The following is a 24,706-nucleotide window of genomic DNA, read 5'->3' as shown; positions in this document are numbered from 1 at the left end:
TACATGTCTACCTACTTTAGGTCTGTGCATTTGACCCAATATACAGGGTAGGATATTCTGTTCTAATCTCCTCCCTGATAATTTTGTCAGTGTGGAGATCACTTTGTCCCAAAATTGTGTGATGATCCCACAATCTCTTATCATATGATGGAGATCTGCCTGTGAATAAATACAACACTGGCAGTGGTTGTTGGAATCTGGGTATATTGGGTGTTAAATTGGTTTTGTGCAGATAACTGAATTGAGAAAATGTTAATTGTGGATTTCTCATGACTTTTATTTATTTATTTATTTTATTTATTTATTTATTCAAAGTTTTATATAGCGCGAACAAGATCCTTACAGATATCAGAGCGCTTCACAGAGACAGGGGTAGGGGCAGCAGGAAAGAACAGAGATAATGGGAGCAGTATAATAGTCACTAACATAGTAGGATAATAATAACGTACAGAAAACATATCAATATACAATCAGGTAAACAAGTAATATAAGACGGCACAAGTCATTGATCCCACTACAGAAGGGTTCAGGTAAACCTTGGATGTGTGGATGGCTTATACCAATTTCTTAGGATAGAGAGAACACTGGGTGGGGGCATCGGGAGGGTGATTCAATCAACCAAAGTGTATCATATATTGGCCGGTAGTAAGAGAGTAGCGTAGTAGTGTCACCATCAAGTAGGAGTATAGTGCCAAAGGACAGGTGAACAGTGTTACAAAGCGATGCAGAGTCTCTGATCCAGCCCCTGTAAGGTTCAGGAGATCTTGGCCAGAAGGATGGTTTTCACCTCTTTCTTGAAGAGTGCAGTGGAGGAGATAAGCCTGGTTTCAGGAGGGAGCGCATTCCAGATCCTGGGTGCCATTCCTGAGAAGGAGCGCTTGTATGTTTTCTCTTTCCGGAATCTACGGGGTTTCAGGAGTAGATTTTTTGTACTTCTATTGGATCTCGAACCTCCTGATATAGACAACTTTTGAGCGAGGTAGTTGGGTGCATTGTGGTGCACGGCCGCGTGTGTCATATCTGCAATTTTTAGCTGTATTCTGGCTTCAAAAGGCAGCCATTTTAGAGACTTTAAGTCTGGGGATATATGCAAATGTTTTCTTGAGCCAGTAATGAGTCTCGCGGCAGCGTTCAAGGAGGCTCTTAGGGGTGCTGTTGTGGATAGCGGGAGTCCGCTGAGGGCCACAATTCCGTAGTCTATTCGAGGGATGACTAAAGCTTGTACAGCAGTTTGGAAGTCTTTGGCAGGGAGGAAGGGTTTCTTAGTATATTTTAGGATGTCTGACCTTCCCTCCCCCCAAATGCACGCTTTATCTTTTCTTCTCATCTAGCTTGAATGTTGTCTACGTTGGAGTAAAAAGTAGGAGACCGAGTGTTGTAGAGAGTGTATACATCGCTGTCTTCCAGTACCGAATGTATACTAAATCTAGTATTTAGGGGCAGCCCTGAACCTTGCCTCAGACAAGAACCGACCAAGAAGAAGGACAGAAGAGCCATGCCGAAACTAAGAAGAGGAGTACACCCCCTGACTTGGCCCCAGCCCGACTGACCTGTCCCCACCTCTAACCTGCTCCAGCAAAATCCCGGTGTGTCCTGCAGCCAGCAACCGCAAGAACCCGGAGGACTTGCCCTGCCTTCCACAAGAAAGACTTTGTCTCTCGTGAGCACCGTATTTGCTCACCCACAGACTCTTGTCTCCGGCCAAATCCGTGAGTCTGCAGCACTCAGCACCCGACACCTACGGCCCGTGTTCGAGTGACCCAACACAACGAGGCCCAACACCACGAGGAGGTCTCCCCAGCGATCCTGACCTGAGATCTGGTGATCTCTGACTTGCTCCGTATCTCCAAGTGAAGCCTGCAGCCTCTTTCTGGAGAATCCCCCCGACCACAACCCGAGCTGGTAAGGAATACCCAACGCCTAAAGACACCCCTACACCCGAAGTCCCACGGCCTTTGATGCCTCAACTGAGCGTGCCCCAGCATCCCCAGGCATCCCAACTTACCTCTCCAACTAGTGGTCACCTCCAGAAGATCTTCGTACCCGAGCCTGTAGTCTTTGTTGTAACCGGCGAATCCCCATTGTAAACAACAGTGTGCCAGAGGCCAAAACAGCACCCTGCACCCAGCCAACCCTGCGCCGCTACGGGTGTACATTGGGTGCTAACTCGGATCCCCCTTTACCCTGAGCCTAACACCAGGAGCTTCACACCCGCATCCCTGTGGCCTGCTCGTGAGCAGCCTTCAACCAGAGGCCCTCTACCTCCTATTGGATAACATTGGGCCTCAGCACTCTGCACCGGCTCTCCTAGTGCCTCTGAGGGTGATTCAAGGGTGCATCCTTGACCCTGGGGAACCCTAGTTCTTACCCCAGAATACCAACTCCCACAAACTTGTACTTGCCTATAAACCGATAACTCAATTTCCTTCCATAGGATTGAATTGACTGCTTTTTTTGAAAATCATCCAAGTGTGGAGTTGGTTTGAATGGAACATTGACAAAACTGCAAAGTACTTAAAGTGAGTTACTTACTTTTTGTCTGGGAAATGTCTAAGTGTGATATCTAGGCATATCACACTGATTAGCAAACGTAATCTGAGAAGTAATCCAATAAGTAAAGTACAAAGTAATCTGAAAACTAACTGACCAGTAATTTCGAAACATTGACTTTCTGGTAATTCAATCACCTGCATTTGAGCCATTTGAACTTGTAAGACATTGCATAAGATTTTGCAAAGTGTTAATTCACTTACCTGCACCAGGTTTGGCTTGGTTCTAGAAATAAAATAACTTAATAATATTTTTGATACAAACAAATTGGTCTGGAGTTCAGTCTTTGAATGTGTAACATCATTTGCTGATTGGGTGTGTACAACAAATGCATAACACTACCCTCTGATAAAGCCTTACTGCTCGCCCACACTACCACAAATAGAGAGTAAGGTGCTATCTACTTTTACCTCTGCAGGGTCTGGCATGTACGTTCATCTCAATGCGGTATCCCCCTCTTCTGCTCAGCCTTTTCTTCTGTACTTAGACAGGGCATTAACAATGGAGGCAGTGGCATGCAAATTCACTGCACAGCTACCTCGTAGGAAGTCTCGAAGCCCAGAGCTCAGCTGAGATGTCTTCGCAGGGATATGCAAAACTTAAACATACCTGAAAAGTCATCAGTACGCACAGCACAGCACAACACAGTTTTGAGGAGGCTGGCGATGCATTGTTTGTGTACAGATTTGAATGTATTTCAGAACCTCAAAATATCCTGTTTATCTTGAGTTGTATGTAAATAGGACATCTATTTCAATACAGTATGCAACCATGCATAGTACTGGCCCTCAACTCATTAACTCTTGCTATAGTTCCATACCCTTAGAATTCTCATATCCTTCTAGCCATCCAGAGGCTGGGGCAGATGCTGCTAAGCATCTCAGCAGGCTAAACCATCACCTACGTCATTTATGGGTAGATTTCCCCCCATATGTTACTGTGAGGATCTCTGTTAATGTACGATTACAATAGGGCATGTCGAAGGCATATATCACCTGTAATGACCCAACTCTTGCTAAGATGGACCACGCTCCCCGACGGTCAGAGGCGTCCATGAGGGCTGCTAGCAGTTTGTATTCTGACGGGATACCTTGGCTTTTCTACAGTGACTGAAGCATGCCGTCTCTCACACAGCTGACCTACTTTAGAAACTGGCTGTTTTGGGATTATCACTTCCCACCACCTGTTCACTTCAGCTGTCTTATTCCAGATTTGTTTTTGTATTTGTTCCAAAGCACATTGAAGCAGCCAGAAGGACAAATATTATGGCTTCAGGAAATCACCGGAAAGACTTTGGATTTTTATTCAGTGCTATAAAGTTGTATTTTTTGAAGAGGCCCTTATTTCAGTAATAGTCGTTTTGAGACTCTTGAGTGTTGTAGTCTGTACTGATTGTGATGAAGGCTGCATGGTATATGTTGTAAATATTCCTTCATTTTGTAAACGGAACATGGTACATCTTAATCTCCGAATCCATGACCCAGGAAGGCGCCATATGGGCAAATGGCTGGCTATCAACAGCCATCTTTGGGTGCTAATCTAAGAAGTGGTCCAGTCCACAGAGCATGTTTTACAAATAATTGTACACACTAATCCTTACCTGCCATTGGCAAAATAATGATACAGTGGATTCCTACAGAAAGAGGAGAAGAGGCCTGTTGTGAGTGCTTGCGTTTTGCGTTATGTCGGGCTCCAAATTGGACCCTTGCCCACCTAAGCTTTTCAGATCGTTGGCTCACTGGATGAACCCAGTTTTAAACCTCATTTGGGACACGTCTCTATCCTCTGGCATCTTCCCAGATGTTTGGAAAATGCATTCTTACTACCCCTTTTAAAAAAGCTGAATGCTGATCCTTCTGAGATTGGCAATTTCTCCCCAATTTCTCTATAGCCAGCACCTGCAAAAATGTTAGACAAATTGGCTCAAGGTCAACTCCCCAATTTCATTGACGCACAGGACATCCTGCATGGTACTCAGTTTGATTTTCGGTCAGGTTACAGTACTGAGACTGCATTAGTGGAGGTAGCGGAAGCAGTGAGCATGACAGTAGATGCTGGAGCATCAGCGATGCTGGTCCTATTAGACTTGTTGGCTGCTTTTGACACAGTTGCTCATCCTATTTTTCTGGATAGGCTTAAACAGATGGGCTTGCAAGGGGCCGTCCTCTCTTGGATCCAGGCCTACCTCACAGACCGCTCTCTGAGTCTTTCTCCAACCACATCAATCCGAGCCCAAGCCACTGTGGTGCAGCGTGCCACAGAGTTCTGCTCTGAGCCCTCTGCTTTTTAACACCTACTTGGTGCCACTCTTTACCCTCATTGCTACCTGAGAAGTTAAAGGTAGTCGCCTATGCAGATGACACCCAGCTGGTGTTCTCTTTTAAAGGCCACTCTGAAGACTCGTTTGCCAGGTTCAAGGGGTGTCTAATGGACATCGCCTGCTGGATGAACAATAATAGACTAAAACTAAATGCTGACAAAACGGAGGTCCTGTTCTTTGGCCAGGACTCCCCTCTGTCCCCAGAGTTATGGTGTCCAGCTGAATTGGGCTCACCACCGATCCCACCCAAGGAATTTGGGCATCAAATGGGATTCCGGTTTATCCTTTGTAACCCAGGTTCGTCACATCCTGTTGTCCTGTTTCGGGAAGTTAAGAAGCTTAAGGAAATTTCTGCACTTCTACCAGAGGAAAGCCGCAGGGTCGTAGCCCATGCTACAGTGACCTCTCAGCTGGAACAGTCTGTCTGTACCTAGGGTTACCTTCGTATCCGATCCACAGACTTCAGATGATACAAAGCACAGCAGCAAGACTTATCTGACTGGTGCTGTTCCGTCACCACATCTCTCTGCATATTAGGCAACTCCATTGGCTCCAGGTAGCGAAAAGGATAGAGTTCAAGTCTCTGACCTTGGCCTTCCGTGCCCTGCATGATAAAGGGCCTAGGTATCTCAGTCATAGGCTTTGCCCTTACCAACATAAACGTACACTGCTTTATGTACCTCTCTATGCTAAGTCCCGAATAGGATGGAGGTCCTTCACAGTTAGGACCGCCAGGCTGTGGAACTCCTTTCCCTCTCATACGCACTTGGTTGAATCAGAACTTGAGTCAGGAAGATCTTGAAGACCTGGATTTTTTGCCAGAGTTAGTCCCCGGTCGGTCTTGATCCCTACCAGATTTCCGCCCAGTGCCGAGACACCTCTGGTTGAGGTAGCTGTTGCGCTTTACAAATTTCACTATTATTATTAAAAGGTGCTGCCTCAGGTGTTCTTAGGTTGCCAGAACGGTTTACAATAGACAATAAGTAGCTTTTCATTGAAGGCTTGTATTTTTAAGTGCCTTTTAACGGACAGTTTGTGAGTTTATATACTTTAATTTACTCGTCATTATTCCCCGCCAGTAATCCTGCACTGCAACCATAATATAAATGCATTTGTGCCTGTTTCTTTCTTAGAACAAAAACAACCGACCTCTACGTACAGGTCAGATCTACAGCCAGGACGAGAGTGCCACCCACACGCAGCTGTATACTCACCGCTTTGAGCTGATGAAGATGATGGCAGGGAAGAGAAGCCCACCACTGAAACCGCTGTGAGTTTATTGGGTTTTGAACTACTTTAAGGGCATTGATTACTGCTATAACATCGGTCTGTACAGAAAGATAATGCCATTGTTAAAGTGAAAGTTCTATCATGAAGGAAATCTGTAAGGGTTTATGTTACTTGCTAGTTACTGTGGATTTAATAACCTTTTTATTTTTTATATGTGCTTGTGGGAGTGCGGGTCTAATATACAGGCTAGGAGGCTGGATGAGTTTGCGAACAAGCAAAGGTTTATTTTGAACAAGAATAGGGTCAGGTAACACAGATGTCCGGGCGTCACAATAGTCCTCTTCCGGTGAGTCTTTTTCTTTATATAAGGGGGCAGAGGGCGATGGTTCAGGCTCCTCGTCTTCGGAGTCGAAGGGTGTTCCCCGGAGGCGGCCCCTGCCGCAAACTCTCCTGAGTCCGCGGCCGCTCTTCAGCATCCTCCGGTGGAATCCACCACTCCTCACTCCAGGGCTCGTCCAGTTCTTCGTCCTGGGTCTCTCTGCTCCTGGGCTTCTCCACGCAGTCTTCTCCGCACGGCGTCTCAGCTCCTTCCAGCGTCTTCTCCCACTCTCCTGCTTCGTCTGGATGCCCGCCCCCGTCCTCGCAGTCCGCCACTTTTATTGGTCTCCTTTGACCACTTCCGGGGTTGCCGCCGTCCTCTTCCCGGTCCTGTCTCCCAGCTCTCTGTAGGGAGAGGAAAAGACGACATGGATCCGGATTGGGAGTCTCCTTGGATATATCTGGAGTCCGCTCATGAGGGTTTTCGGCCCATGGGACCTCATCGGTGAGTACTTCCTCACAGTGCTTTTGTTTTTGTTGATGTAAAACTGACGTGGCTGTGAGGTAAAATGTACTCTGTTTCTGTGTGTTATGTTCTGAACAGTCGTTCTTATGGTACTGTTGGTGTTAATCCCATTGGCACAACCTAAAGCAGGAACTTTTTTTTATTTATTTATTTAATGCAATTTTATATCGCGCGAATATTACCCGAATGTGTCAGAGCGCTTTACATAAGAATCAGTTGCGATACATAAGGACTCAGGATTACGTGCGTTGCATAAAAGATACAAACAGCAATAAATTGCAAATGTACAAGTTATAGTCACACAAGGAGGAGCACTCAAGGAAGGGATACGAATGGCTATACTCTAAGAGTCACATAGGAATGGTAGAGAGTACAAAGGTCTACTGCATATACTAGTGATTAGAGTTCTCTCTATATACATAGGGAAGGGATACGGATGATATACTCTAAGAGCCACATAGGAATGGTAGAGAGTACAAAGGTCTACTGCATATACTAGTGATTAGAGTTATCTCTATATACGTAGGGAAGGGATACGAATGGATATACTCTAAGAGTCACATAGGAATGGTAGAGACTACAAATGTCTACTGCATATACTAGTGATTAGAGTTCATCTCTATATATCTTATCTCCAAAGCACTGCATCATTTAGGATTCTGTTTAATGCTACTTAAATAACCTAACCTGGATCCAGAGGCATGAAAATCCATGCAGTTTTCAACATTGGTGCCAGGTGGCGCTGTCTGACTCATTGAGGACCTCGTCGCTACCCTAGAAGTGATGTTGGTTCCTTTCTTTCAACGTATTTAAACATGGATCTGCAGCTCGCTAAAAGTGTGGTTGGTCCATTATCCACATTTTTGGCAGTGTGAAGACAAGAAATAGGTCTGCCTACCCTCCCCCACAACAACTGGATTCAAGCAATGCAGAGACTGTAAGGAAGCAGATGTAGGTCACAGACTCCCACAGCGTGTCTATGGTGCCTAAACCCCAGCCATGACTTGAATGTGTGAGACAAGTGTGCCCTGATGTACCCAAAGGTGATCCAAGAGCAGTAAGGAAAGTTTTATGTCGCAGAGCAAGAAGAGGTTGTGTTTCGAGCAGCGGTCCCATTTTAAATCACAGAGATGCTCTTCCTCATTATCTCAGTCCCGCTCAAAGTCAGCAGGTATGTCAAAGTCTATAGCTTGATACAAGTGCCCTGCGCAGCTCGCAATCCAAGGGTACCCAGTCTCTTCTGACTCTGAACCCATTCTGAGGCATGCCTAGCATTGGAAACCTAGACAGGCCTACTTTTAGTCCCCTGCCTGCTCGGGTCCAGACTTCTACCCCAGGGCTAGGCTCCTTGCTGGTCCTGTCCATGCCGGTGTTGATGCGGTTTTCAACTTCATCGCTAAATTAGATAATGATGCCGGTCTTCGATGCAGAGCAGATAATAGTCTGCAGACAGGCCTGTGTTGTGATAATAGATCACTAAGTTCAAGCCTATGAGACTAGAATGCGATTCATGGCCTTTTCCACAACACCAGTAGTATGCGAGGCTGGAGGCCTGCTCGGCTCCTGTTTGGACACTGTTCAGGGGCTCCAAAACATTGAGGGGGCAAGCAGCTTAATTTTATTATTATGGAAGCTTGTTCTCATGCACAACTCACTCCCTGAGAAGCATCTCAGCGCTAGGGACAACAGGTTGGCTGAAACAGTCACCAGAGAATTAAAGAAAAACATTAAACTGCCATGTTTTAATAGCTTTTTGAATTTAGCATAATCCTCACCTAGCTGAATAGACACAGGAAGTTTATTCGAATAGGGGAGGGAAAATGATCTACCACCAAATCTGGCTGTGTGGATTCTAGGTATATTTAGATAGGACATGCTGGAAGATCTTAAAACCCGAGAGGGCTGATACAAGCAAAGCTTGGAATGCAAATAGCTGGGCAAGGCCTTGATTAAAGCTTCCTATTTCAGATGACATATCTTGAACAATATGTGTTATTTTATGGTCAAATTGAAGTTTTTTACAATGTTGACGTTGTGTATATTCTTCTATACAGTTATTGAAGCCCCTGATGAAGGGCAAATAGCCCGAAATGCATTGGGCCAAATGACTACTGATGTCTTGAATGACATGATGTGAAAACAACATCAGGAGAGTTAATAAATTGGATAGAACAATTGAAAAAAGATAAAATATCACAGAGATTCAAAATAAAAACAACTTTATTGACAAATTGAATAAATCGTGTACGAAGTGTGTTTCAACAAAACATTAACAGGAGTGCATTTGGGGACGTTGCTCAAGAACTGATCAACGCTAACTGATTATTTTATGGGCAGCCAGTGAAGGTCCCTTATAGTGGGAGCCATGGAAGTACGGTAGGGCAAGTTCCAAATTAGCCAGGCAGCAGCTTTCTGCACCACTTGGAATTTTGAAACCTAGGTGTCGTTTGCTGCTCCCAAAGGTTAATCCCCCACCACTCATTATGATGTTGTAGGGCAGCTCAAGTCCTCGACCTACAGCTGCCCACCGTGGAGACAAAATAGACTGAATTCCCATCAGCCAGGAACGGTTTCTTCAGAACTTTCAAAACGCTAGATTGATGCTCTTACGGTCACTAACGTCTACATGGGCAAAGGTATGCTTTGCCCCTCCAGTCATTCAAGCAGTGGCCTACGGCACGGGCCAGCTCCTGGTGTTCCAGCATTTCTCGCCCAGCACTCAACTCCGGAAATGGCCTGCATGCAAGCGGCAGGGAGTAAAGTTAACCCAAATGCCGTGCCTTTTTCACCTCCAGACAGGGAATCCAAGCATATTAATGCATTGGGAAATATGGTATTCTCTTCAGCTTGCCTGCCCTTAGGATCTTTGAATACAGGCTGCTACCACCTTGTGGGAAATCGTTGGAAAGATCTTGCCAGCCATTCCTGAGGAACTCAGGGTAACCTTTTATCCTCTGGAACAAGATGGGCATGATGCATCAGATTATCTTTTACTGCTGGCCTCGACCCCAGAGACTGTGCGGATCATGCTATGATAACCAGGGTTGTGTTGGGTAGCATGCCATTTTGCATGTGACTGGATTTTCAGGGGATCTTCAATTTTCCTAGATGGACATGTTCTTTCACGACTCTGGACAGTTCGAGGAGAAGGCTGGCTCTCCAATAAAAAGACTTAATGTCAGTGTTACTCTTGGGCAATTGAGTCGTTAAGAGTGCTGGACTCAGAAAAGGCTACTACCTCATCCCCAAGAAGGATGATGGGCTGAAACCTATTCTGGACTTCCCATCTGTGAATTCCTTCTTACAGAAGGACAAACTCAGTACACTCATTTTGGCTGAGGTGAATTGCGAGAGAAATTGTTTCCATCCTTTGCTTTGTGCCATTTTTACGTGTTTACAGTTAGTTTGATTCTATTACATTGCAATTTTACTACTTTTTTATTCATTTATACTTCTTGCCGTCTGCTGCTCTCTAATATATTGGGTACAGGGGGATGCAAACTCCTTTTTACAGGATTATTAGTTGTTTGTTGCCTATTTGCACAGTGTACATTGCGCACTTTATTATTAAAGGCATTTTTCTTGCTTGCTTGGGGCTTATGACGCAATTTCAGAATACTAGAAGAGATAGAACTGATGAGAGGTATTCTCCAACCCAACACAACCTTTCTTTTTTATCTCTAGTCGTTTGGACACGATTGGGCCCCATTTCTAGTATCTCTTTTTTGAATGCACTGATGGGCAGGCCAGATTTGGGGTATTTCAGGGAACCTGCAGCTCTAAAGACCCCTGGGTTATAACGCGCTATATAAATCAAATAAAATAAATAAATTATTTGGCTGTTAGGAAATTATGCCCTTGCTCTCGACTGATTGTTTCTTGATTCAGATTCAGATAAAATTGCACGCAGTGGGAGGACTGATAGGAAGCAGTCCCCTCAAATACAGGGCAAGAGGCCATGGGACAGGTTATCTGCCGGAATAGTGGAAACAGCACCTATAGTTTTTGATCTACCGCCTCCATTGAACCCGATTCTGAATCCTTTTCTAAGTGGGTTTTGCTGGCAGTAGTCTGTGCATTGTCCTGTTCAGTTAGAGGCCAACATGGTCAGTTCCTTCACCTCCCTGGTATCACGATGAATTAAGAAAAGCCAAATTAGATTGTAAAAAACTTGAAAGACAGTGGAGACGTGGCTATGCTGCTGAGGACGTACTACAAGATGTTTGTTGCCATTGCTAAAGCTACTTTGTACGCAATAGAATACTGAATGCTAATCATTCCTCAGTAGAACTATTTGCAGTGGTGAACGGATTAGCAGTTTCCTCTTGCCTCAGTTAGAATATTGCACATTCACAATCGTTGTGATGCACTCTCCAATTTCTTTAGGGGATAAACTGGAAGATTTGCCATTCATTTAAGGAGATAGTAGTGGTGCGCTCAATAGCAGTGGTGAAATCCACTGCTATGGAAACCCTGCTTAGAATATAGGAATTGAAGACCATTACTAATGAGGGATTAATGGAATCAATAGCCTATAAATTGGGTTCTCCTCTCAACCCTCTTCCTTCTAGTGTGTAGATCACTCTGTGTTACCTACACGAGGCCCTTCTGGTCATTTGTAATAAGCCCCTGCACATGTCTACTGTGGCTTTGGCATTGAAGCCGATACTAGTGCTTCCGCTATTGGAGAAGCCTTCTGCTGACTGTGCTAATCTTGCCAGTTACAGAACTATATCTCTCCTGCCATATCCAATCAAGATATTAGAAAAGTCAACTAACAAGTATCGGAGTTAGTGGCCAAGAAAAGCATCTTGGATGCAGCTCAATCAGGTTTCCGCTTTTCACATACTATAAAGGCTGCTTTATTTAGCACAATCTGTGAATGCTGGCAGACCAGGGTTAGATATGTCTCACATGGTTGTCTATTACTTAGATTGAGTGAGGCTAGCGTCCAGGGCCAGAAGTTAAACTGGCTATTATCATGTTTATCAGATAGACAGCTACTAGTGTCATTGACTCCTTCCAGATTGGAGTTCAAGCGGCTACGACAAAGGGTCGCACAGTCTGACACGTTTTATTCTCTATATTAGATCTCTGGCTCAATTTGTGAAGTAATTCGAACCGAGATTCATAAACTATGCAGAGAGTAGGCAGCTAGTGATCTAACTGGATCAGGATTCGACAAATGTCACTGAACTACCAATAATTTCCACCAATGCCTGATTGCTGTGGCAAACTGACTTGCTCACAATAATTTGAAAATCAGTTCCTACAAGGCCGAGATTTTGGTGTTCTCTGGATTGACATTTGCCAGGATTACCACTTGGCCACTTGAATTAAGAGTAGCTCCAGTACCATCTGCCTTGATCAGCAATCTTGAATGTCATTTTCACACCCACTTATCTTTAACAAGTCAGGTAAGCCAGCTCTCGGCTACCTCCTGCCTTTCTTGATACGTCCAAGTACAATTCTACCACATTTATCAGCAAAGACGCATTCCTTTGTGGTTCAGGTGTTTATGTTGAGTTATCTTGACTACTACAACTTATTATACAAAATATTGCTATCAGCTTGCCCGCAAAAACCTTGGATCACCTCTGCAATTTATCCATCAAATGATCTACCCTGGTTACTGGTGAAAAAATATGTTCGAGGCATATGAGCTGCAGATTGCACACTGTGCATAGATCGCCACCTAGTGTTGGGCCCGGATGTTTGCAGTTTGTTGTTGTCCTGAAAAGTTCTTTGGATATCACGAGATAGGTGACTCCTCCTTTGAATTTGAATTTACAGGAATTTATATAGCGCTCGTATACCGGGCGGTTTCATGGCGCTTGGAGGATGCTTAACCCATGACTAGGGCGACGGAATTACTGAGGTGGGAATGCGTGGGAAAATAAGTAAGTCTTGAGTGCCCTGCGGAATTCGAGATAAGAGGAAATAGATCTAATGTGAAGGGGAAGGGAGTTCCAAAAAATGGGGGCGAGGACAGTGAATTTCAAGCCCCCAGATTTCCTTTTCTTGAACCGGGGAACAGAAAGAAACAAGCATTTACAATGCAATGGTTTCGCCTTTGGAAAAGTTTGAGCTATTGGCATTGTAAATGACAAATTTTGTATTTATGTGTTGGTTTTGAAAACAGATAAATAAATGGCATTGTCATTTACATTGCCATTAGCTTAATCTCTTGCAAATGTGAGACCTATTGTACCCTACGGACGAGCTCAGCAGACAGCAATTACTACCACACACACACACCCAGAGCCACACACACACACCCACCCAGAGCCACACACACCCACTCAGAATATTCATATTTGGCTTTTAAGGACTAAAAAGAATGTATTTACCATAACCAGGATTCCGATTTATGTACAAGGTAATGTGAGAACTACGGCGACTTCCGCTCGTGGTCTGTTTATCTGAGCGACCCCCACATCATTGCACACCGTCTCATTGCTGCAAGCCCCTCCCCCTGCTCATACCGCCATGGTCTCAATTATACATCGACCCCGAGTTTGACTTCCGGACACCCGAATGACGTCACCAACGGCAACTGGAATTAGAGTGGGATGAGAGCCCCCTCTTTTCTCAAACAAAAGCCCAAATGTACACACCCGCCGGCGTAGGCGCTAGGCTAGTGCCTGAAGCCGACTCCCCCTCCATACACACTAACACGCTGGTTAAGTTATCGGTGTACGCACCCTCTCCCGTGCATTCCTGCCAGTCTTGTACCCTTTCAGGCCAAGCGACGCCATCGTCACTTAGGACAGATGTGCACTACCATTTGTGCAGCGGGTGCAGTGGCACCGGGGCCCACTGCATTATTGGCCACTTTTCGTCTGCAAAAGTAAATGAATAAAAGCTGCACTATAGACCATTGATTGCAGAGCGCCTCAGCTGTGACTATGGCAGACGCAGATAAGTGTTACTTTACTCCGATATTAATATACCTCATAGCACAGATGAAGTATACTTACAGACTTAAGCAAACATCGAAGTACACTTTTCTCAAAGATAAAACACACACACGCCGCAATAAATAACCGAATGACCCCACACATCGAGATATATAGCGCTTTACACCGAAAACCGGGGACGGGACTGACATCAGCACATAAAATATTCGACATAAAATGTAAATAAACAGTGAACCTCTCCTCAGAGAGGACCAACACCCACAAATGTACACCGACACACAGACTAAAACACACCCACCCCCAAGTGTAAAGATATAGCGCACACAGCAGAGAAAGCACCTCACAAACATGGGGATACCTCACCTACACAAATACGCGCAGGCACACAGCAGAACACGCCTCGGAGACAGACTACCCCGCTCCCACGCGAGGCAGACAGGCAGGGCGTGCTACAATGTGTTTAAAAATCTATTTATAACCACAAGAACCCGAGGTGAGGGTCCCGGCACATCGCACGCAGCTGCACTGACCTGCGGTGTCCCCGCTCCGGCCCGGGTCCTCGGCTCCTCCCGCCTCACTCCCCGGCAGGTGTGTCCACGCCCGGCCGCTCACAGGGGGGAGGGCAGCTGCAGTAAAATGAGGTCAGTTGAGCTCGTGCAAATAAATGCATTTATTATTCCAAATGCACCTTTCAACGTATCCACTACTTTGCTCTTCTGTCTGTTCGCTGCTCCGTCCTGAGCCCTTCGAAGCATTCTTGAAGGGAGAGGACACGGACGGCGGGAGTGGGCGGGAGGGGGCGGGAGGGGACACGGACGGCGGGAGGGGGCGGGAGGGGACACGGACGGCGGGAGGGGGCGGGAAACGTGCACAGGACAGCGAGGGGGGGGGGGCGGAAAGCCACACGGAGGGGGCGGGACGGACGGCGGGAGGGGGCGGGAGAGGACACGGAGGGGGCGGGAATGGACAGCGCATCTGAATTCACTTTCAGTGAAAGGGGAGGGAACGGGAAAAAACGTAACTCCGCCCTGGGAAAAAATCTCGGGAACGCCCCCGAATCTGGTCCGGCCTTGACGGACAGATCCGGCACTCAATGGCTAGCCTCCATTTATGGAGCTAACCAATGAGAGCCAGGGGACGTTCCAGGAGTCCTTATTGACGACATAGGATTTCACCTGCGCTGAAGAGCTGCGCAGAGCGCAGCCTTCGGCAGGCGAAACCCAAAAATGTAGTGGAAGAGCGAAGTTCTCTGTTAGGACAGTAAGTACTGATGGCAGAAGAAATGAAATCTGGGGCAGTCCCCACCAAGGCCTGAAAGGTGGTACAGCCCAATTTAAAGAGAGCCCGTTCCTTGATGGGCAGCCAGTGTAGGGATTTGAGTAAGGGAGTGATGTGATGGGATCTGGCCAGGCCATAAATCAGGCGGGCAGCCTGCTTTTGGACTAACTGAAGGCGACGAAAGGCATATGCAGGAGCGCCATTATATACAATGTTCCCGTAGTCCAGCCGGGACAGGACCATCGCCATCAGAATCAATTTAAGGGCAGGGAAAGAAAAAAACTGTAGATTTTCCATATAGTGCGGAGAGCAAAGAAACAAGAAGAAACAACAGAACTAATCTGAGAATGGGGAGTGAGGTGTTTATTGAGTGAAATCCCTAGAGTTTTTACAGAGGAAGAGGGTGTGGGGGAGGTGCCCAAGGAGGGAGGCCAAAAGTTGGGGGACCAGGGACTGGGAGTGCTACCAGTGACAACAAGTGCAGTCTTGTCCGGATTTAATTTCAAATGGTTGCAGTTCATCCAATCACTGATGAACAGCATGACAGACTGGAAATTAAGTATACTGGTTGGGGAGTGTGACAGATGGAAAATGAGTTGGAGGTCATCGGCAATAGTTGTACACGGTGACCTCCATTTGCTGAAGTGCAAAAATAAGTGGAAAGATGTATAGATTAAATAATAAAGGAGAGAGAGAGGAACCCTGGGGGACACCACACCGAACCAAGTGAAGGGGGGCGGTGAATTCAGCCCTCGATGCCCGCCGCCTTGACACGGGTGAGAAGGATGGAATGGTCCACCGTGTCAAAGGCGGCAGAAAGATCTAATAGGACGAGGGCCCGAGGAGTGTTGGTATCTAGCCCCTCTCTGAGCTCGTCCATCACAGAAATGACCACCTTCTCGGTGGAGTGCCGGGGGCGAAAGCCGGCCTGCCGGGAAGCAAATCCCCCACTCTCCTCCACAAAGGCACCTAGGACCTGGGTGACATGGGCCTCCAGGGCCTTGGCCAAAAAGGGGAGGAGGGAGATGGGACGATAATTAGAGGGGGAGGCAGGGTCAGCCCCAGGTTTTTTTAGAAGGGGGATGACAATAGCAGTTTTATGAAGGGCTGGAACAATCCCCTGTTCAAGATAGTCGTTGAGGAAAGTGAGGGGGGGAGATAGCAGCTTGTGAAGATCTTGCGAAGGATGTGCGCCGGGGCATTATCCACAGGGGATCCAGATTTAACCCGGGTCAGTAGGGCGAGGAAGGTTTCTCTGGTCAGGGGGGGTAGATGAATCAAGCTGGAGGTGGGGGGAGGAGGCTGGGGGGGTCACAGAAGGTAGGGGAGGGAGGCGGAATCTTAGCCTTGATAAGTGCAACCTTCTCAACGAAAAAGTCGTTGAGGGAGTTGCACAACAGCTGGGATGGGGGAATTTTGGAAGAGGCTCTATCAGAAGAAGACAGTTCACGGACGGACTATAGCATATATTTCCTTGGACTGGTTCTCTGCAACAAGAATCCTCCCTGAGAAATAGGCTGTTTTAGCGAGAAGGATATCCTTTTTATATTCTTTGAGGATGGAGGTGTAGCGGAGTTTCAAAAGTGGGCAGTAGGCACGCCTCCAAGCTCTCTCTGCTTGACACGCCTCCAGTTTTTTTACCTTGAGGGCGGGAGAGAACCATTTGTTCGCGTCATGGGCCCGTTTGACCGTGACACACTTCAGAGGGGCAGCTTGATCGCAAGCCCTCAGGAGCCAGCTGTTCAAAGCATCCAGCTGCCTGGATGGCACAAGGCCAGCCAGGTCAGGTTCAGAAGCTGATAAAGATGAACAGAGGGCAGGGATGTCAACTCTGTTCCAATTCCTCGCCCAGGTGTGTTTAGAAAATGGGATATTGGGGGAGACACTAAGGTCCAAAGAAAAAGAAGGGACCACATTGCGCATGGGCATCGGCTCCATCCCCAGATTGTTTTTTTCCGCCATCGTGCTTGGATGTGTTTCCTGCGCTCTGGTTTGGAACTGAATTTCCTTTGGCGCGCAATCCTCATCCAATTAGACGGTATTGTTCCGATCGCGCTCCACATCGACGCGATTCTTCACCACTTCGAAGTCTTCGATTCCGGTAGTCGACGAAGGCCTTCGGGCCTACCTGTGCCTTATTTTCTGGCTCATGGAAAGGACGCTATTCAAGAAGTGTCCTCGATGTGGGTTGAAGTTTCCCAACACCGACCCTCATGAAGTGTGCAACCTTTGCCTCTCTCCGGAGCACGAGGCCAAAGACTGTTCCGCCTGGTCTCCTTCCGCTCCAAGAAGACGATCCGGGACCGACGAGCTCGAAGAACAATGGCTCGCTCGTCAGCTTCGATCCCCAACGACATCTTCGAAGAAGACGTCGACGTGCCAGAACACCAGCACGCCGAAGAGAGTACCAGCTCCTCAGACGCCAAAGACTCCGACGTTGAGGAAGTCACTCCAGCCCAACGGGTCGTAAGTAAGAGCGTCGACCCCAACCCTTCCTTGACACCCTCTAAAAAGGCTTCGGGCACACCCTCACCTTCGGGCCCGGATGTACACACGAGAGACTGCTTCCAACGCCCCGCCTTCGGGCCCGGCAAAGAAGCCCATTAAGCCTTCAGGCGGCTCGGGCTCACGCCAGCCTATCCCCGGTGCCGATCCTATACCGGCACCGAAGAAAAAGCCATCTTCCTCAACCACGCCAACCGTTGCTCCGACACCTAAGCACACGGCGCCAAAGACTGGCAGAGGCTCATCGATGCCTAAACCGCATTCGGAGCCGACTAAAAAAAAAAACGCCTAAAGCTCAAGAACACACTTCGGAACCGAAAAAACACCCAGAACCGAAGAAACAGGTTCCGGTAAAAGATATTTCAAAAGGGCACACTTCTAAACCAAAATCAGCTACCGACTCGGTGCCGAAAAACCGTACAGAGCCAAAAACCTCGACACCGAAGGATCTGCCCTATTCAGAGGAACTTTTCACACCTGATCCTAACCAAAAAACTCTTGTAAAGGATCCTAAGACTGGTCAATTGACTCAGTTCCAAAAAGAGACCACTTGATGCGCCAGCACCACCTCCTCCTCCAAAGAAGAGAGACATTGCAACCTCTCCATTAAGGGTGCCTTCTCCACCACCTCCCCATACTGTTCCTCCTCCTACACCTACTCCACCTCACCATTCACCTACACCATCCCCTAATCCAGACGATGATGTAGACACAGACTCTGATGACACAGGTGGGGGTGCACATGACCCAGCAGGGACCAATAGTCCCCCTCAGTCACCTAATCCATGGGATGATTACAACACCCCTGATGTGCCTTATGTCCCACAAGACGATATATACTCTTCTAGACCTTCCCCACCAGAGGACACTGTAGGTTTTAACCTACTAGTCCAAAGAGCTGCCCAATATCATGGGGTGGACTTACACACAGATGCGGTGGAGGAACATTTCCTACTAGACCCTTTTGATAACACACAAAGGTCTACTGCCATTTTGCCAATGCTTAAGGGTGTCATCAAACATGCAACAGAGGTTTTTAAAGACCCTGTCAGGACTAGGGTCCTAAATCCTCACATTGAGAACAAATATATAGCTGCCCCTACAGATCCAGTCTATATTAAAGGTCCAGCACCATTAGACTCTTTAGTAGTGTCTAATGCACGTAAACGTGCTAATTCTCAGACATCAGGTGAGGCCTCCCCACCAGACAAAGATTCCAAGCTACTTGACGCCTCCCGCAAAAGAACAGCGTCACAAGCAGCTAATATCTGGCGCATTGCCAACACCCAAGCATTGCTGGCCAGATATGACAGGGCTCATTATGATGAACTAGAGTTTACCTGCTGAAGTTGTGGATGTGATTCTTCCAGCTAGGAGCTCCTCAACTAAATCCATCTATTCATGGCATTTGTAGAAAGTGTAGTGTAGGGATTGTTAGCTTGATCCTCCACAGGCCAATTTATCTGATGTATTGTAGTTTGGTTTACCTTTGACCTAGCATGGATTCAGGTGGACACAGTTAAAAGTTATATGTTGGTCCTTTCATCATCATCATCCTTTTTATTTTAGCCTGACCAGCTTTCCTTTTTCAAGATATCCATTGTGATGACAGTACTCTAGAGATTGCCGCACTAGTTTCCATCGAAGTCCTTGATTATTCCTTAGTGGGGTTTTAGCTTGGTCCTTAAGTTTATGATTTGTATGTTTTTTGAGCCCATGCTGTTTCAGTCACTTCAACGCCCTTTCGGTGAGCTGCAGTCCAACCTCCATATGCCTCCTTTTCCTGACAAATTGGAACAGAGAACCCAGGCTCCTTTTTTCCAACGATTATAATCCACTTCCATGTGGGGCAGTCCATTACCCTTCCTGCTTTTTTCGCTCTGCCACACCCCTTAAAAGAGGAGAGGCAGAGGCTTCACTGATCTAAAAAGAGATCTGATCCTTCACACCAAGTACATGAAATAATACAGAGGTGATTGCCAGTTTTTCATGGACTTTGCTTGTGTTAAGAAGAAGGCAGAGCACAAACAGTCTCTGTCTAGGGGCATCGTCCAGTGTATAGAGACATGCTATAACATGCTATAACCTGGTCAAAAAGAAACCCTCTGAGGGCATAAGAGATCCTTTTACCAGAGTCAATGATGCCTCAACAGTGGTGTAGAGGTGTTACTCTCATACACATCTGTCAGTCGGCTACATGTACATCTGTGCATGTTTGCCAAGCACTACTGCCTTGACAAGCAAGTCCACAGAGAGGGTTGTTTTGCCCACTTGGGTCTGCAGAACCTTTTGTTTTGACCCCACACCTTCGATCCCTCTACTATTTGGGAAGTACATCTTATGAATTTGTTTAAAAGTTGTATCAATCCTGGTCTCTTCCCGTAGCCACCACCAAAAAGAGCGTCAACATTCTCACATCAATGGGACCACCACCTGAAATGGAGAGCAAAAGGGTAGGCCATCTGTTTGGAGTAGCTGTGGATGAGACACTCCAACAGGTTAAGAAAGATAAGACAGGATAAACTATGGAGACCCTGCAGTTCTGTGGGCACACAATGAGAGGAGTTACTACAATGATAAGACCATTGTAAAGGAGAGGTTTACATATATCTACCTGGCAAATATCATACCAGCAAATTGGGACAAAGTAATCTACACTGCAGCTGTGACAGTGTACCATAATCCCTCAACAGCTCTTTTTAGGTAGAACCCGGAGACAGGTCCAGTCCCTGAGAGGGGCAAGCGCTGTCAACAAATTACTTACCACAATAACTGCCTGACTGCACAATATCAGTGGTGGGCATAATAGTTAGTTTCCTCTAGGAGTGGAGAGCCATCACCTCTGACAAATGGATACTGAACGTCATCCAGCATGGCTTCTGTATTGAGCTCTTGAAATTGCCTCCAGGCTTAAACCAAGGAAAAGATCATACACAAGAGCAGAGGTACTACATCTAAAGCAGGACATAGAGGAGCTACTGCATAAACAATCAAAGAAAAGATGCCAACATTGGAGATCATTCAGGAAATCTACTCTGTAGATTTCCTGGAACAAAAGCCGGTAATACACTTAGACTTATTTTGGACCATCTTTTTATACAAATTCATAAAAATACAAAATTACAAGTTGATAAAACTTAAAGAGGTCATTCTGCAGCTGCAGGAAAAGGACTGTTTAATGACAATAGATCTTTGGGATGCCTATCTACATGTTCCCCTTGAACAGGAAGCACAAAAGATTTGTTTGTTTTGTGGTGAACCTGGTAGACTATCAATTCAAGTTAGAAAATGTTTGGCTAATGTATCAGCGTACCTCCTGAGAAGGTAGGGAATACCTGTATATCCTTTTCTAGATGAGTGGCTTGTAAAAGTGAAGGCTTGTTCACTCAGTGGCAAAGGAGCATAAAAACAGTTGTGCACAAGCTGCATATAGAAAAAAACACACCTATAACTAGAGAGGGAAAAGGAAATCTTAGGAGCAAGACTGAATACATTGGAGGCCAAACCCTTCCCCACAAAAAACAAAAGCCTGTCCGGGAAGAGGGTGTAACACCCCCTGCCACAGGATGACCTGCTGATTAGCCTCCCTAGGCCGGAAAGCTTCTATGAGCTGCCGCCTTTGGAATGCAAATCTGACTCCCTTCATTGTTATTGTTCCAAAGTGATATATTTTTTGGTGGCCCTCCCAGTGTTCCATTTGACCTGTTGGTAATCTTGACCTCTAACACTAGAAACTGCTATCAGATCTCTGACTGGGGGTGAGTGCTTAACACTTTTCAGCATTCCGTCCATCTTTTTTCCTTTTTGCATTTGTCACTCCAAGTGAGCAGGTATACCCAGACGTGGGTCTCATGCTTGTTGGCCAAGCTAGCACACAAACCTTGCATGCATGATGATGACGATGCCTGTCAATGACTATTCTGATGTCCAGAACCTACTCTGCTTCTGACCTGGTGGCCTTTTTATTGCTGCTAGAGCTCTGAAGTTGGCATTCCAACTGTAGAATTTAGCTGGAGCCCCTAAGTTGTATATTAATTGAACCCTATACCGGAATTTCCATTACTGTGTGTAGTAGTCTAATTTACTGTGAAATTTTAAAACTTTGCTTTTTACTAAGATGAACACTGGGCTTACTGTCCATTGTATGACTGAGTTCTGAGTCTTTACCCCCCATTGTACCTTCCTGAGAATCCATTGACTGCTCACCTTCGTTATCTTGAGAGTTGAGGGCAGGTAGGGCGTACTTGATCAGGTTTGCAGGGCTGTAGTAGGATGGGCCCATAACACCAGGGGGAAACTACCCCAACCAACATGGTTGTGACCCAGTAGCCCCCATTTGTCATGTGGCTCCACCCCAAAGCAGCCTCCCCCCACCAAACGGGGCCTGGCGCAGTTTCACCAGTGATATTGTCCTCCAACTGATGAATTAAGTTACTCTCTTTAGGCTGTTAAGTCTTGGTGGGTACCAAAGTCTAGAAGTCAATACATACTCTTGGGGACTGTGGGGGGGTCGATACTTGGTGCCATGGTAAAGAACACTCAAACTCATTGTCCAGTCAATGCTAGATTTTCAAAGAAATAGGAATAGTGCTTTATGTACAGGTAAGTGGAAAGATTTTTTTTATATATGCTACACAGGGAAACCAACGGCTGCTGGCTCCTTCTGTACACCGCCTCAGGGTTGATATTCCCCTGAGGCGGAAAGCCGGGGGCTTAGGGCCGGAGCTTGAGCCAATGTTTTAAACTCTGGATTTGGACGCTTGCACTTGTGTTTTGCTGATTTATTTTGTTTTTAAAAACTGCTGCTAATTGTGATTTACCGATTTTTAAAAACTGTTGCTAATTTGTTGAATTACCGACACGATTTTTAATTGTGCACCTACCACTTCAATCTTTTCACAAACGCAGGCGGGGGGCCTCGGGTCCTCGGACTGTCCTGTTGTCATCTGCCGACCCTCCGCACAGCCGATTGGACGCTGACGCGGAAGGGGGCACAGAAACAGCCATCTTGGAGGGAGGGGAAGGTCTGCGGACTAGTTCTCGCAGCCTCACGCCCTCCTCACGCCCCATAAAATGATCATGAGATCTCGCCCGCGCATCGGGCGGGCGCAGCGGGCGCGCCGAAGGCGGGCCAAAGGCGGGCCCGTCCGCGCCGGACCCGCGCCCAGCGCCATAACCCCTGGCAATTTTCCTCCAGACCCCAGCAAGAGATTGTGCTATGATCATAAGCAGCTCTGGGAATTAGGGGGGAACAACCTGATGAGTGGATGTCAGAGGATGGCCCCGGATAAAGAGCTACAGGTGGGGTTACACTGCTGTACCTCTTGTAAAGCTATGTTCCCTCCCATTACTGGGGATAGAATCAGAGCCCTCTCTCAGACTCCCAGGCAGACGAATAGACGAGGAGAAATTACCATTAACTGTATATTAATTAACGCTAGGTCCCTGGTAAAGCACAGCATGGAATGCGCCGATATGATTCTCGACTCAAACGCACAAATTGCCTTTGTCACGGAGACTTGGACGGACGCAGCTTCAGGTCCTGACCTGGTAAAAGCAACACCGCCTAATTTCCTTAATTTCGTCTTGGATAGACCAAAAAAGAGGGGTGGAGGGGTGGCTATTATTTACCACTCATCCATCCAAGGGCATTTTTTTCCTACTTCCTCCGGGGCGTGTGAGGCCCTGGGTTTTAAGCTGGATCTTTCCAACCACTACTCCTTCAAGGGATGTCTGCTTTACAGACCCCCTGGGGCGAAGTCCCGCTTTCTTGATACAGTGGGCAGTATTTTAGAGGAGGCGGTTGGGGCTGACTCCTTCACTGTGCTGGGGGATTTTAACTTCCATCTGGAAGATCCCGCTGACTCTGATACCTTGGCCTTATTAGACATTATGTCTGTAGTGGGCCTGATCCAGTCGGTAGTAGGTCCAACCCATCAGGCAGGCCACACTTTAGATGGAATCTTTACCAACAGTTCTGATTTCAGGTTTCAAATAGCCGAACCTCTACCCTGGACAGACCATGGGGTGGTGCGGTTCGCCATCCTTATTCCTCAGGCTAAAACAGTGACAGATGAGGGTCATACTAGCAGTATGTGTAGGCCTTGGAAAAACATCAAAGGAACATACTTGGAGGAGTTGCTCCTGGCCTCTGGCCCGGCCCGACCGACAGACGTAAATACAGCTACTTCTGAGTACACAGACTGGATTGATCACGCCTGCCTTAAGCTGGCCCCCCCCAAACGATGTCGACCCGCTAGGTCGGCGCCATCAGCCCCCTGGTACTCGGACGTCCTTAGAGAAGCTAAATTAGCATGTAAAAAACTAGAACGGAGCTGGAGGTCCACCTATTCCGAGTATGATAAGGAAAGGCTTAGAGCCGGCCAAAGGGTCTATAAAGATGAGATCAGGCAAGCGAAGAGGGTATACTTTACGGACCGCATTGAGAAGGCTAAGAACTCAACAAAAGAACTCTTTGATACCGTCACCAGTCTTGCCTCTCCGAAGGCGGTGACGGTCCCGCCCAACCCAGAACTCTGTGAGTCCTTAGCAAAGTTCTTTCAGAATAAAGTTCAGGTAATATTCACCTCTCTTGAACCTCAGGTGGCCCAGAGCCTCCTTGAAACCCCTCATGGGAATTCCCATGCGGGATTTACGGGGGCTACTCTCTTGACCTTTAACCCTGTGGAGGCAGAGGAAGTAGCAAAACTGTTGCTAGCCACCAAATCAGGTTCACCTTACGATCCTTGCCCCACCTCCATTGCAAAACTGGCGGCTGCTCCTATCGCGAACCAACTGGCAGGGATTTTCAATTTGATGTTTGAGAAAGGTAACTTCCCTAAGAGTTGGAAACGGGCCTCAATTAGCCCGCTCCTTAAAAAACCCTCCCTTGACATTTCGGACCCCAATAGTTACAGACCAATATCCAGGTTGCCACTGCCTGCTAAATTGGTTGAGAAAATTATGAACTCCCAACTCTGCTCCTTTTTGCGCAATTCTAAAGGTCTTGACTCAGCACAACATGGTTTCAGAGAGGGTCACAGCACCGAGACCGCTCTT

The 24,706-nt window shown here is 46.8% G+C and overlaps 1 protein-coding gene across 11 annotated transcripts in view; it reads left to right on the top strand.

The window, feature by feature from the left end:
• Positions 1–24,706, top strand: part of EP400 (E1A binding protein p400) — a 522,955-nt gene that overhangs the window by 393,158 nt on the left and 105,091 nt on the right. For all 11 annotated transcript variants that reach the window (XM_078667964.1, XM_078667963.1, XM_078667968.1 and 8 more), the window contains one exon: positions 6,004–6,140. In XM_078667964.1, coding sequence (XP_078524090.1) covers positions 6,004–6,140 — 137 coding nt within the window. The remainder of the gene's footprint in view (positions 1–6,003; positions 6,141–24,706) is intronic.

Source organism: Lissotriton helveticus, chromosome 11, assembly GCF_964261635.1.
Source record: "Lissotriton helveticus chromosome 11, aLisHel1.1, whole genome shotgun sequence".
NCBI classification, from domain to species: Eukaryota; Metazoa; Chordata; class Amphibia; order Caudata; family Salamandridae; genus Lissotriton; species Lissotriton helveticus.
The sequence above is the reverse complement of the archived record's forward strand: the minus strand, read 5'-3'. Positions and strand labels throughout refer to the sequence as shown.